This window comes from Phyllobates terribilis, unplaced genomic scaffold, assembly GCF_046119375.1.
Source record: "Phyllobates terribilis strain yellow unplaced genomic scaffold, ASM4611937v1 Scaffold_9__5_contigs__length_417890890, whole genome shotgun sequence".
NCBI classification, from domain to species: domain Eukaryota; kingdom Metazoa; phylum Chordata; class Amphibia; order Anura; family Dendrobatidae; genus Phyllobates; species Phyllobates terribilis.
In genome coordinates, this window is record NW_027362769.1 from 88,518,585 (window position 1) to 88,533,623 (window position 15,039).

The 15,039-nt window shown below is 40.2% G+C and overlaps 1 protein-coding gene across 2 annotated transcripts in view; it reads right to left on the bottom strand.

Annotated features, from left to right (window-relative positions):
* Positions 1 to 14,599, bottom strand: part of LOC141161631 (UDP-glucuronosyltransferase 1A1-like) — a 133,177-nt gene extending 118,578 nt beyond the window's left edge. Inside the window, exon 1 of one of the 2 annotated variants that reach the window (XM_073646728.1) lies at positions 13,694 to 14,599. In XM_073646728.1, coding sequence (XP_073502829.1) covers positions 13,694 to 14,545 — 852 coding nt within the window. In that variant the 5' untranslated portion in view covers positions 14,546 to 14,599. Of the gene's footprint in view, positions 1 to 2,491; positions 3,400 to 13,693 lie in introns of those variants that run through there. The other variant, XM_073646726.1, reaches the window with a different exon arrangement.
* Between the last annotated feature and the right edge of the window lie 440 nt (positions 14,600 to 15,039).

The window sequence follows — 15,039 nt, forward strand, 5'->3', positions numbered from 1 at the left end:
GTTTGGTAATGTAGGAGATGATTCCTTGATATTCTGGTGGCTCTTGTAATCTGGTTCTCAATTGTTCTTGGATTGCACTGTTTCAAAAAGGTCTTTCTGAGGCCATCAAGGTATTTGTCTCTATCCATCTGGTTGGAACATATCCGATTGTATCTGATGGCTTGGCTGTAAACAATAGAGTTTTTTATGTGTTTTGGATAGAAACTGTCCCATTTAAGGTATGGAGGATGGTCGATTGGTTTCCGGTACAAGGATGTCTCTATTTCATTGTTCTGTAGCTTGATGATGGTGTCCAAAAAGTTAATTTCAGTACAGGAGTAGTTGAGTGTTAGGTTGATGGTGGGATGAAATCAATTAAAGTGTTCATGTAATTTCTTCATCTGTTGCTCAGACCCCGTCCAGATGATTAAAATATTGTCAATGAAACGACAGTAGGCCAGAGGCCTGATGGGACATGAGGACAAAAAGTCGCTTTCAAGCTATCTTTTATTATGGCACTATACTCCAACCCCAGCGCTAAAATTTCTACTAACAACTACCTTTCCAGTCCCTTTCCAATTTCCAACGGTACAAGACAGGGATGCCCTCTTTCCCTCCTCTTATTCATACTAGCAATGGAACCCCTGGCCCAAAAAATTAGATAATCAAAACATTCTAGGTATACAAACCCCATCCCGTCATTTAAAAATTAGTCTCTGTGCAAATGATCTATTATTGACCCTTACAGACCCCCTAAATTCCATAAAAGAACTCTTAAAATTATTAAAACTCTTTTCATTTGTTTCATACTTTAAAATTAATGAAGAAAAATCAAAAATCCTCCATTTTAATTTAAACATCGATCTAATTAACAAAATCAAAGAAATTTCATCCATAGGTTGGGCAATTAAAGATTTTACATATCTTGGTATAACCATTACCAGAAACATCAACTCATTACTTTCCTTAAATTTAAATTCCTTGACAAAAACCATTACCAAAGACTGCCATACCTATAGAGACAAGGACCTTTCTTGGCTGGGTAAATCTCTAACAGTTAAAATTTTCATCCTCCCAAAAATTCTATATATCTTCAGATCCATTCCCTTAAAAATTTCTACTTCTTACCTAACAAGCATACAATCAATAATCTCTTGTAATCTCTTTTATATGGAACTACAAAAAGGCCAGGGTAGCTACTAATAACCTTTACAAAAGTAAATCACATGTAGGTTTTGGAATTCCTAACATAACTGCTTATTACCTTACAAACTTAATCAAACAAAGCATTTATTGGCTTCACCAGGACAATTTACCAGCTTGGCTAGACCTAGAAATCAGTTTAAATAACAACAAACACCCTCACGATTTATTATTCAATCACTTATTCAAAAAACAAACATTCTAAATCCCCCAACCACCCTATCTTTAATGCTACAATCTTTACATGGATAAAACTAGCCAAATCTAAAAAAGGTACAAATAAACTCAATATCTTAAAAAAACTCCCACTCCCCTTTATATTCTCATTACGCAAGAAAATCCAATTCCTCTCTCTTGGTCAGCTTGTGGTTTAAATAAATTAAAACATATCTCTGATGGAAAAAACATCTACCCATTTACAATTTTAAAAAATAAATATAACCTTTCGACAAATGACTTTATTCATTATATTATTTTTAAAAAACATTTTATAAACTTCTTATCTAACGAACCCCCTTATATCAGAAGCAACAGTGAAACTTTTATGGAATATCAACCATAATATATTTTGGATTTGTAAGTTTATCTACAACTGGTTTAATAATGATATTTCTCTAATAAAAAATATTAGTATGTCTAAATGGGAATCCAAATTAAAAGTAACTTTTAACCCAGAAATATGGGAAAATGCACTTACGTATACATACAACTCCAACATTTCTATGTCGCTCCATGAGTCTTACTTCAAATTAATCTATAGATGGTACATTACACCATCTAGACTCTCTTACATAAACCTAAATCATTCTCCACTTTGTAGGAGGAACTGTTGACTCCACGGAAATCTTATACACATCTTTTGGAGTTGTCCCAAAATTCAGGCCCTTTGGACCCATACATCTGAGTTCATCAAAAAGTTAACCAATGACAAAATTTCACTCACCCCTCAAATAGCCCTATTTTCAATTGGCCTGGAAGACACTCTACCCCCTTTAAGATCGATCATAATCCACACTACTTTAGTAGTTAAAAACACCATCGCAGCTTTCTGGAAAAAATCTGATGTACCTAATTTTTCTGACATTAAAGAAAAACTGACTCAACATAAACATAAAATATTTCTGGTATATATCACTAAAAATTTCTAATATGCCTTGAAATATAAAAACACTTTAGGACATTTAAATAGCACAGAAATAAAATTTGCAGTTGGTAATTACTAATGAAGTATATCTTGATATCATTATAGTACATTGTCTGTAAACATATTTATAAACATTCCTAGTAGTTTACCTACAATAAGCCTTACTTTGGTTAGATGTTTTCTTGGTTTACAGTTGATGCCTGCAATGAACACCATGTTGGGCATTATAGGTCTTGGAAATTCAAAGACAAAATCAAATCGATAGAGCCAGATGGAAGTTCTGCTGAGAAGCTGCTTGACGGTGACCTCTTTCTTCAGGAAATCTGAAGCCATTTTCTGCCATGGCAAGAATGAAAGTCCACAATAGTAAGGCTCCATCATTCTGACAAGTACGTTCTTCACACGCTGGGAAAATGTCATCTTGTCTGAGTACTGAGTAAAAACTCTAGGCACATAGGAAAAAGGACTTGGACATTGTGTGCTTTTATAGTCAAGATTACAAGGCATTCCCCTTAAATAATTCACATTGGGCACATCAAGGTGTTCAGCTAGTATCATGCCACAGAGCAAAAATGGATCAGTGAGTAAAGCATCAAACTTCTCATCCTTAAGACTTTGAATAAGTTCTGTGTTATCTAATAAATTCTTGCAAATGTTGTCAAATACCTTATAAATGTCCTGCATACCATTAAACATTGAAATAGCCACACCAGCGAAGTAAGATTGGATAAAGTGATCATGTCCAAACTTTTCTAAGATTAATGCTAAATCTTGATTGCTGTAAGGGACAGAGTAAGTCTTGGTCGTATAGAGAGCAGATTCATCAATTCTTAAGCTGCTTTCGCCTGTTACAACCACAACTTTGTGACCAAGCTCTGCCAGCCTCTCCACCAATGGACGCATGCTGAGCCAGGGACTGCCATCTGTAGGAACTACAAGCAGCTTGCCTCCATTAGCTTGTCTAAAAACACATAATATGATCATCAGTGCTGCACACGATGACAATAGTGATAGCTTCATCACTGCGGAGGATCATCCAGGAGTTAATGTTCATTTGAGCCAATTCACCTTGAATGACTTGTTTTATACAGTGGGTTGGCTTGGAAATTTGTCAAAGTTGTTGGTTAACTCCCTGCTTAGCTTTTATGTTCTTTCCCTGAGCACAAAAAGTACCATAAATCATTGTTACCAAGTGTAAAAATGCATGCTATAAATATTCTCTTTGAATAAACATTTGAAGAGGATGCATGTAGAGAGCAATGAAGTGACAGTTTCTACTGCAGGTACCAGTGCCAGTCCAGAAATAAAATTTCTAGGCCATTTAGTGCTTAACATTAACCTTCTGCATTAGATGTGCAAATACTGTATATTGTTTAATAATAGTGCATTCTGTGAGCAAACATTTGTAGGGGTGCACACTTTTTGGTAGCAGCCGAGATCCACACAGGCACAGATTTGAGGTGTCAAAACCAGAGTAAAGTTTATTGTCTTTTATAAAACTTGCAAAACAAGCAATGCAGCTTTTCTTCAGCCAAAACATAAAACAAGAACAAACAGTCCTTTTAACTTAGGGCAGGCTGAAATTTTCTACTCACTGAGTAGTACAGGTACCACTCAGACACAAACTGTCCACCATTAATGGTCTTTAAATGTCCAACTACAGACAGCACTGCTGCCTTAAATAGTCTTCATCAAAGCCTGTAAAGGGAGATATGGGAGCAGTCAGTCCTACCCAGCTCTTCTGGTCGCTTCTAAAACCAGAACGCAAAAATCTGGTCCCATTAAAAAACACTGCAGGAACCTATTATTTGCTGGGACCTTTGTTTCTGGGACTTGCATCTCTGAGGCTAGCTATTTCGGTGACATGTACCGCCTATGCAGGACTTTGCCATCTGCTTTGCTACATACTCCTCTGCCCAAATACAGGTGACTGGACACCAAACAATGAACCCTTGAGAGGGCTTTAGCATTCCCGTGAACTTTACCGGGTCCATGCCCAGCACAAAAATTAAAATCCTGCACAGCCAGAAACCAATGGGTTACACAGGCAGTTTTTCCCCTTTTTCTCTCGCATTTATTTTAACAGGGCATGGTCCAATATCAACCTAAATTTCCTAAAAGGTTATACCGCAAAAGAGTCTAGAGCTCATTTCATAGGCAAGCATTCTTTCTTCATGATTGTACAAATCTCCCAATTTACCAGCACCAAAGCAACCCCAGACCATCACATTACCTCCACCATGCTTGACAGATGGCGTCAGGCACTCTTCCAGCATCTTTTCAGTTGTTCTGCGTCTCACAAATGTTCTTCTGTGTGATCCAAACACCTTAAACTTTGATTCGTCTGTCCATAAAACTTTTTTCCAATCTTCCTCTGTCCAATGTCTGTGTTCTTTTGCCCATGTTAATCTTTTCCTTTTATTAGCCAGTCTCAGATATGGCTTTTTCTTTGCCACTTTACCCTGAAGGCCAGCATACCGGAGAGCGCTTCTTCACTGTGGACGTTGACACTGACGTTTGCGTGTACTATTTAATGAAGCTGCCAGTTGAGGAGCTGTGAGGCATTGATTTCTCAAGCTAGAGACTCTAATGTACTTGTCTTGTTGCTCAGTTGTGCAGCGGGGCCTCCCACTTCACTTTCTACTCTGGTTAGAGCCTGTTTGTGCTCTCCTCTGAAGGGAGTAGTACACACCGTTGTAGGAAATCTTCAGTTTCTTGGCAAATTCTCGCATGGAATAGCCTTTATTTCTAAGAACAAGAATAGACTGTCGAGTTTTACATGAAAGTTCTCTTTTTCTAGCCATTTTGAGAGTTTCATAGAACAAACAAATGTAATGCTCGAGATTCTCAACTAGCTCAAAGGAAGGTCAATTTTATGGCTTCTCAAATCAGCCAAACCATTTTCAGCTGGGCTAACATACTTGTGCAAAGAGAGGAGAGAACAAGGCGCAATGGGTGACTCAGTATTGCAATTTGTAGAGGGGTGTGGGGATGGCTACTAACCTTATGAAGTTGTGCACCTCTGCACAACCTCAGTGTAAAGCTCCACAAGCTCCGCTCTGTTGGTGGCTGTCATCTATTTCCAGCGGCGTTCACAGATCCTGATCTCTTGGTGGTATATCACGTGGTCAGGTTAGTAGCATGTAACGCCGAGATAGACGCCCAGCTTCACCAACACCCCCGGCAGCGTTCCGGAGGGGTTAGGGCAGCTCAGCTTGGAAAATCAGGGTAGTAATTCTAATTAAATTGCTCCCACAGGTGAAAAAACAATAAATTAAAGGCAGCTCTACCGCACCCCAACAGGGGGAAAAGGACAATCAGTGAATATGAATAGCGGTACCAGAGCGCCAATAACAGGCACAAGTGTGTGTATTAATAAATCAGTCCTTTTAATATTTTTGCCCTGTTATTGGCGCTCTGGTACCGCTATTCATATTCACTGATTGAACATACTTGTGCAAGGGTTTTCTAAACATCCATCAGCCTTCTTACACAGTTAGCAAACACAATGTACCATTAAAACACTTGGGTGGTGGTTGTTGGAAATGGGCCTCTATACACCTATGTAGAGATTGCAATAAAAACAAGACGCTTGCAGCTAGAATAGTCATTTACCACATTAACAATGTATAGAGTGTATTTATGATTTATTTAATGTTAGCTTCATTGAAAAAAAATGTGCTTTTCTTTCAAAAATTAAATTTCTAAATGACCCCAAACTTTTGAACGGTAGTGTATGTCACACGAAATAGTTAATAACTAACATTTCTCACATGTCTACTTTACATCAGCACAATTTTGGAACCAATTTTTTTTGTTAGGAAGTTACAAGGGTTAAAAGTTGACCAGTGATTTCTCATTTTTCCAACAAAATTTACAAAACCATTTTTTAGGGACCACATCACATTTGAAGTGACTTTGAGGGGCCTTTTTGACAGAAAATATCCAAAAGTGACACGATTCTAAAAACTGCACCCCTCAAGATACTCAAAACCACATTCAAGAAGTTTATTAACCCTTCAGGTGTTTCACAGGAATTTTTGGAATGTGGAAGAAAACAATGAACATTTAACTTTTTTTTCACAAAAATGTTATATTATGTTTTATTTTCGCAAGGGTAACAGAAAAAAATTGACCACAAAATTTGTTTTGCAATTTTTCCTGAGCACACTGATACTCCATATGTGGGGGAAAACCACTGTTGGCAGGGCTTAGAAAGGAAGGAGCGCCATTTGACTTTTTGAATGTAAAATTTGCTTGAGTAATTAGTGGATGCCATGTTATGTTTGGGGAGCCCCTGATGTGCCTAAACAGTGAAAAAACCCCACAAGTGACACCATTTTCGAAACTACACCCCTCAAGGAACTTATCAACATGTGTGTTGAGCACCTTGAGCCCTAGGTGCTTCACAAAAGTTTATAACATTGCGGCATAAAAATTAGATTTTCACATTTTACCCACAAAAATGTTTTTCAGACCCCAATTTTGCGTTTTCATAAGGGTAACAGGAGAAATTGCACCATACCATTTGTTGTGCAATTTCTCCTGAGTAAGCCGATACCCCATATGTGGGGAAAAAAAACACTGTTTGGGTGCATGGCAAAGCTCGGAAGGGAAGGAACGCCATTTGCCTTTTTGAATGTAAAATTTGCTTGAATAATTAGCGAATGCCATGTCGCATTTGGAGAGCCGCTGATGTGCCTAAACAGTGGAAACCCCCCACAAGTGACATCATTCTGGAAACTAGACCCCTAAGGGAACTTGTATAGATAAGTAGTGAGCACCTTGGACCCCCAGGTGCCTCACAGAAGTTTATAATGTTGAGCCATGAAAATTAAAAAAAAAAAATCTAATTTTTCCCACACAAATGTTTTTTTAGCCCCATATTTTGCATTTTCACAAGGGTAACAGGAGAAATTGCACTATACCATTTGTTAGAAGAAATTGCACCATGCAATTTGTTGTGCAATTTCCCCTGAGTACGCAGATACCCAATATGTGGGGGAAAACCACTGTTTGTGCGCACGGCAAGGCTTGGAAGTGAAGAAGCGCCATTTGACTTTTTGAATGCAAAATTTGCTTGAATAATTAGCGGACGCCATGTCGCATTTGGAGAGCCCTTGATGTGAATAAACAGTAGAAACCACCCACAAGTGACACCATTTTGGAAACTAGACCCCTCGGGAAACTTATCTAGATGTGTGGTGAGCACCTTGAACCTCCAGTGCTTCACAGAAGTTTATAACATTGAGCCGTGAAAATACCGTATTTTTCAGACTATAACACGCACTTTTTTCCTCCAAAATTTTGGAGGAAAGTGGGGGGTGCGATTTATAGTCTGAACATATGTTCTGTGGCTGTGTGTGGTTGGAGGGCTGCGGTAGCGGCGGAGGAGTGGGAGGCACAGGAGGCAGCATTGGCATGGAGAGCAATGAATATTCATTTTCCTTAATAGCGCGCACACTATAGAAGCAGCGCGGCTCCTGCTGCGGCCGGCTGTCTGTGTGCCCGCTATTAAAGCCTATGAATATTCACTACAATCCACTCCCATGGGTTGTAGTGAATATTCTTGGTCTTTAATAGCGGGCACACTGACCGCAGAGCGCAGCAGGAGCCGCGCTGCGGCTACAGTGTGCACGCTATTGAAGAGTGTGTATGGTCACTGCTCCCCGTGCATAGAGTCGCAGCGTGGGGAGCAGTGATTATTCTGGGACAGCATTTCACTGTGTGAGGACGCATGGCAGGGACGCCATGCGTGGCTCACATAGAGAGAATGTCGGAAGCAGAGCGGGATGCAGCGCTGGAAGAAAGAGGAGGTGAGTATAATTGTGTATTTTTTTTTGTGGGCAGCATGATGGGGGATCAGGGGATGCCAAGCATATCAGGATGGAGGGGTGCCAAGCATACCAGGATCAAGGGGTGCCATATATACCGGGATCGAGGGGTGCCATGCACCAGGATCAATGGGTGCCATGCATACCAGGATCAAGGGGTGCCATGAATACCAGAATCAAGGGGTGCCATGAATACCAGAATCAAGGGGTGCCATGCATACCAGAATGGGGAATCAAGGTGTGCCATGCATGCCAGGATGGGGGATCTAGGGGTGCCATGCATACCAGAATGGGGATGTGGGGTGTCATGCATACCAGGGTAGGGATGAGGGGTGCCATACATACCAGGATGGGGATGAGGAGTGCCATGTATACCAGGATGGGGTTGGGGGCCACGTATAATAGGAAGGGGGGGCATATATACCAGTATGGGGGATATTAACAGAATTGGGGGGACATTACCCCTATGATAGTGTCAGCAGCAGACCCCCCCCCCCATAACAGGGCATCATGACCACATGTTTTGCTTATTTTTTTTTTCTAATTTCTTCCTCTAAAACCTAGGTGTGTCATATAGTCCGGTGCGTCTTATAGTCCAAAAAATATGGTAAGTACTATGGCACTTTATATGTAAACTATGATACTATATTGTCTCACAGGCAATCTTATGTATATTCACTTGGCTATACTCCTGTATATTTTGCAACAATTTTGTAATTGTACTTTGTATGTATTTTTATTCATGAGATATAAAGCATCTTCCTAATCATTTTGCCTTTAAATATATGGCATTTGCACCTTGCTATTGTTTGAAGAAGGTTCACACTTCAGAACCGAAAGGTCACCACTATGGGCTAAATAAACCACTTTTTTGCTATATTTTCTTGGAGTGCTGCCTCCAGTTGCTGATGAGAGAGAAGTTTGTTATCCATCAAGAAACTTGTAGGAATTAAAGAATTGGAAACAAAATCCATTATTAGAATGGTTTTCAAGTGCCATGGTGCATTTTCAGAACCCTTATAGTGCCAGATCAGTAGAGACCATTTTAGAAACAACATGTCTTAACAAATTCATGTAGGTGTGTAGTAAGCATTTTGACCCCGCCACCACAACTTCCTACCCCCCCCCCACACAAAAAAAAATTACATTTTTCCACAAATTTGACTATCTAGCAGGGACTAATAGGATTCCGTAGTTGGCTGAAACAGAAACCATTTTTTTGTTTCCGGGTGCCCTGGCATATTGTTCCCAATGGTGTACAGAGAAAGCCCCCTCTGTTTGTCAACCATCTAGATGTCACTGTCACTATAGATGCCAGATTCATTAGAATATCAGCTGTAATATACAGAGAACTCACACTCCACCCCCCGCACTGTACATGTACATTGCAGCACCAAACATTTATAGCGGATGTTAAATATGAATTCATGAGGACTTTTCTCCATGAAATATCAATTTTAAAGTACCGTATATTCCGGCGTATAAGACGACTTTTGAAGACTGAAAAATCTTCTGTCTAGTCTGGGGTCGTCTTATACGCCGGTAATGCTTTTGAACTTTCAGAAATTGACATGCGGGGATACTCTGGGGGTGTTAATAAGCTGCCGTGGCCGTATCCCTGCCATGTCGGAGTTAATATAAGGTGGAGGGAGTTAAAATACGGCGGCGGTACGTCCAGACAGTCAGCGCTTCTGTGCTGAAACTGACACATCGCTGCGTATTCCCAGCTCCGGACACAGCGCAGGGCTTCTGTGCCGACAGCTTTCACTTGTCACAGAAGCGCTGCGCTGTGTCCGGAGCAGGGAAGTTCGCATCGCTTCTGTGACAATATATAAAAAGCCGGCAATTCAGCAGCGGCATAAGCCGGCACCCGACAATTTAGAATAGAAAGAATAGAGCATCACACATAGATTAGATAGATAGAAACATGTCAGTCACATATATATGAAGTACAGTGACAGTGTTGCTTACTGTACTTGTCATTTAGTGTAAAGGATTTATTAAAACAAATAATAGTGTTTTCATGCACTGTCTCTTTAAAAAAGCCGGCCGGCAATTCAGCAGCGGTACCCGACAATTTATAACAGACAGAATAGAGCTTCACACATAGATTAGATAGATAGAAACATGTCAGTCACATATATATGAAGTACAGTGATAGTGTTGGTTACTGTACTTGTCATTTAGTATTAAAATAAAGGATTTATTATTAAAAAAATTGGCGTGGGGTTCCCCTTAATTTTAGGCTCTAGCGGAGGTTAAGCAGACGACTGGGGCAGATGTTTGAAGCCTGGGAAGGGGGTAATACCCACAGAGCTTCCCAGGCTACTAATATCAGCCCCCAGCTGAATACCTAGTCTTTACTAGCTATTAAAATGGGGAACCCCCCCAAAAAAATGACGTGGGGTCCCCCCTAATTTAATAGCTAGCAAAGGCTAGGCAGACAGCTGGGGGCTGATATTAATAGCCCAGGAAGGGAGCCATGAATATTGGCCCCCTCCCAGGCTAGAAACACCAGCCGTCAGCCGCCCCAGAAATGGCGCATCCATAGGATGCGCCAATTCTGGCACTTAGCCTCGCTCTTCCACGCTGCCCTGGTGCGGTGGCAGGGGGTAATAGGGTTGGGGTTGATGTCAGCTTATAATGCCAGCTGACATCAAGCCCAGGTTAGTAATGGAGAGGCGTCTATAAGACACCCCCATTACTAACCCCATAGTCAAAGTTAAAAGAAAACACAAACACCCAGAATAAAGTCCTTTAATTGAAATAAAGACACAATCCTTTATTGTTCTAAATTAAACCATACTTACCATCACGCCCATTCCAGCTGAAGCCAACTATCTCCTGCAATAAAAGAAAAATAATAAAGCAACCTCATCCTTACCTCTCCATGGTTCCCACGACAGCTTCAGCTCTGCTACATCGAGATGACAGGCTGCACCGCAGCAGAACGCCGCCATCCAGCCTGTCATCCCGCAGACACTGAGAAGCGCAGGCATGCTTGCGCTCCTCAGTGTCTCTCTGTGACGGCATCCAGATGAGCCGACAATGAACTCAGCTCACCTCCTGGACGTCCGTCACTGACAGCGTGGGAAACTTCTACTGCGCATGCGGGGAGCAGGAGAATTTTCCCACGCTGTCAGTGACGTGCATGAGGTGAGCCGAGTCCATTGGACATGATCTCGGCTCATCTGGATGCCGTCACAGTCAGACACTGAGGAGCACAAGCATGCCTGCGCTTCTCAGTGTCTGCCGCATGGCAAGCTGAACGGCAGCGTTCTGCTGCGGTGCAGCCTGTCATGTGAATGTAGCAGAGCTGGACCGGTCCTGGGAACCATGGAGAGGTAAGGATGAGGTTGCTTTATTATTTTACTTTTATTGCAGGAGATCGTTGGCTTCAGCTGGAATGGGCGTGATGGTAAGTATGGTTTAATTTAGAACAATAAAGAATTGTGTGTTTATTTCAATTAAAGGACTTTATTCTGGGTGTTGTGTTTTTTTTAATTACTTTACTAGAAATTCATGGCGGTCATGTCTAATATTGGCGTGACCCCATGAATTTCGGGCTTAGGGCCAGCTGATAATGCCAAGCTGGCCCTAACCCCTTTATTACCCAGTGAGCCACCGCACCAGGGCCCTGGATGAGTTGGGTACAGCGCCAGAAGATGGCGCTTCTATGAACGCGCCATTTTCCGGGGTGGCTGCGGACTGCAATTTGCAGCGGGGGTGGCCCAGAAAGCTTGGGCCTCACTGCGCTGCGGATTCCAGCCCCCAGCTGCCTAGTTGTACCTGGCTGGACACAAAAATAGGGCGAAGCCCCACGTATTTTTTTTTTAAATTATTTCATGAAATAATTTAAAAAAAAAGGGCTTCCCTATATTGTTGTGTCCGGCCAGGTACAAATAGGCAGCTGGTGGTTGGGGGCAGCCCGTTCCTGCCTGCTGTACCTGGCTGGACACAAAAATATGGCGAAGCCCCACGTCAACATTTTTGGGAAAAATTAATTACAAAATTAATAATTTAGGGACTGCATCTTTATTAACCCCTCAATTGTCATTTAGTGTTAAAATAAAGGATTTTTTAAAAAGAAAATTGGCGTGGGATCCACCATCATTATAGTCTCTAGCGGAGGTTAAGCAGACGGCTGGGGCAGATGTTTGAAGTCTGGGAAGGGGGTAATACCCACGGAGCTTCCCAGACTACTAATATCAGCCCCCAGCTGAATACCTAGCCTTTACTAGCTATTAGAATGGGGGACCCCCCCAAAAAATGACGTGGGGTCCCCCCTATTTTAATATGTTTATGAGTGACAGTTTTCCTGCTATATACCTGCATGTCATAAGAATTTAAATTAAAAAAGGACCATGTTAAATTCAAATCTGTTTTTTTTTAATTTTTACCGGTGTTTGGTATGCGTTGGAAAAGGGGTAGTCTTATACGGTGAATATATCCTAAACTCTATATTTTAACAGGAAAGTAGGGGGGTCGTCTTATACACCAGGTCGTCTTATACGCCGGAATATACGGTATCTATATTTGCATTAGACTGGTCTCCTACATCTAAATGCAATTGCTAACAGCCATGTGCTTACCTGTTCGCAGAAGAATAAAACACCACTATACTGTATAATACACCACTATTCTGTGTAATATGCTATAATGTGTAATATATCACTATACTGAATAATATACTATATAATGCACCGCTATATTGTATAATATATCACTATACTGTATAATACACTGATATACTGTGCTATTCACCACTATAATACACCGCTGTACTATAATACACCAATATATTGTATAATACACCGACATGCTGTGTTATTCGCCACTATAATATACCACTATACTGTATAATACATAGGCTATACTATTATAACACATTGCTATATTGTATAATACACTAGTATACTAAATAATACACTACTATATTGTATAATACACCACTATACTGTATAATATACTGCCATATTGTATAATACACTACTATATTGTATAATGCACTGGTATATTTTATAATACACCACTATACTGTATAACACACTGCTATACTGTATAATACACAGCTATATTGTAGAATATACTACTATACTGTAGAATACACCACTATACTATTATAACACATTGCTATATTGTATAATACACCGATGTACTGTATAACTCACTGCTACTGTATATTGTATAATACACTACTATAATGTATAATAAACTACTATAATGTATAACACACTGCTATATTGTAGAATACACCAATATATTATATAATACACCGCTATACTGCACCATAGGCCACGCTCATATAATTAGTATTTGGACAGTATTTTACATCAATATTTGTAAGCCAAAACCAGGAGTGGAACAATCAGAGGTAAAGTAGAAACACGTCACCACTTCTGTATTTTTTCACCCACCACTGATTTTGCCTTACAGACACTGATGTAAAATACTGACCAAATACTGAACGTGTGAACATGGCCTTATGTTTAGTAACATTTGAGTAAAATGTGCAAACAAAAATGGGACTCACGTTGGGCAGAGACTTCTGTAGTCTACAGTTGATGCCTCCAATAAAAACCATGTTTGGCATTATTGTTTTCGGGTACTCAAAGACAAAGTCATATCTTAGAAGCCAAATAGAAGTTCGGCTGAGAAGCTGAACGGGGACAATATCTTTTTTCAGGAGCACTGTAGCTGATCGCACCCAAGAAGAAGAAACAACTCCACAATAATATGGCTCCAGCAGCTTGATCATCAGATTCTTCACGCGTTCAATAAACGTCATCTTGTCAGAGAGTTTACTAAATAGTCTAGGCACATATGAAAGTGGGCTTTCACACTGAGCACTGTCATAGTCATATCCACAGGGCAATCCCCTTAGGAAGTTCACATTTGGCAAGTCAAGATGTTCTGCTAGTATCACACCACATAGTAAAAATGGATCCGTGAATACAGCGTCGAACTTCTCATCCCGAAGTTTTTGAATTAGCTGCTGGTTGAGGACTAAACTCTCACATGTCTTGTAAAAGAAATGAAATACAACCATCGCACTATCTAGCATTGAAGTAGCAATCCAGGGGAAATGCAAGGGCAGAGTAAAATGCTCATTACTAAGTTTTTGAAAGGCATCACTTATCTCTTGACTGGTGTATGGAACAGGGAAGGTCCATACAGTGTATTTTTCTGATTTAACCATAGTTAAACTGCTTTCAGGCATTACGACAACAACATCATGTCCATTTTGCACCAGTTTCTCTACCACATGAAGCATGCTGAGCCAGTGACTTCCATCCATGGGAACAACAAGAAGCTTACCCCCATCTACTTGATCAAATATCAAAAAACTTGAAAATATGAACAGAGAGAATTTGGTTAAATCCATGTTTTCTGGAATTAAAAGCCTTTTGGGGCGAAATCTGTTTTATATTCACTAATGACCAAGAAAACTTGTATTTATCTATTGGGCGTGCTTAAAGCGGTCAGCAGAAAAAAGTTCCAAAATACACAAACCTCATATATTGATCAACCAAATATTTAACCCCTTCACCCTCAAACCTGTTTTCACCTTCCTGACCAGGCCAAATTTTACAATTCTTACCAGAGTCACTTTATGTAGTAATAACTAAGAAATGCTTCAACATATCCCAGTGATTCTGAGATTGTTTTTAGTGACATGCCGTACTTCATATTAGTGGTAAATTTAGGGAAATATTTCTTTTGCGATTTTTTTGTGTGAAAATATTGGAATTTTGGAGAAAAATTTGAAAATGTTGCAATTTTCAAAACTTTTAATTTTTATGCCCTTAAACCAGATAGTTATATCACACAAAATAGTTATTAAATAACATTTGCCACATGTCTGCTTTACATCAGCAT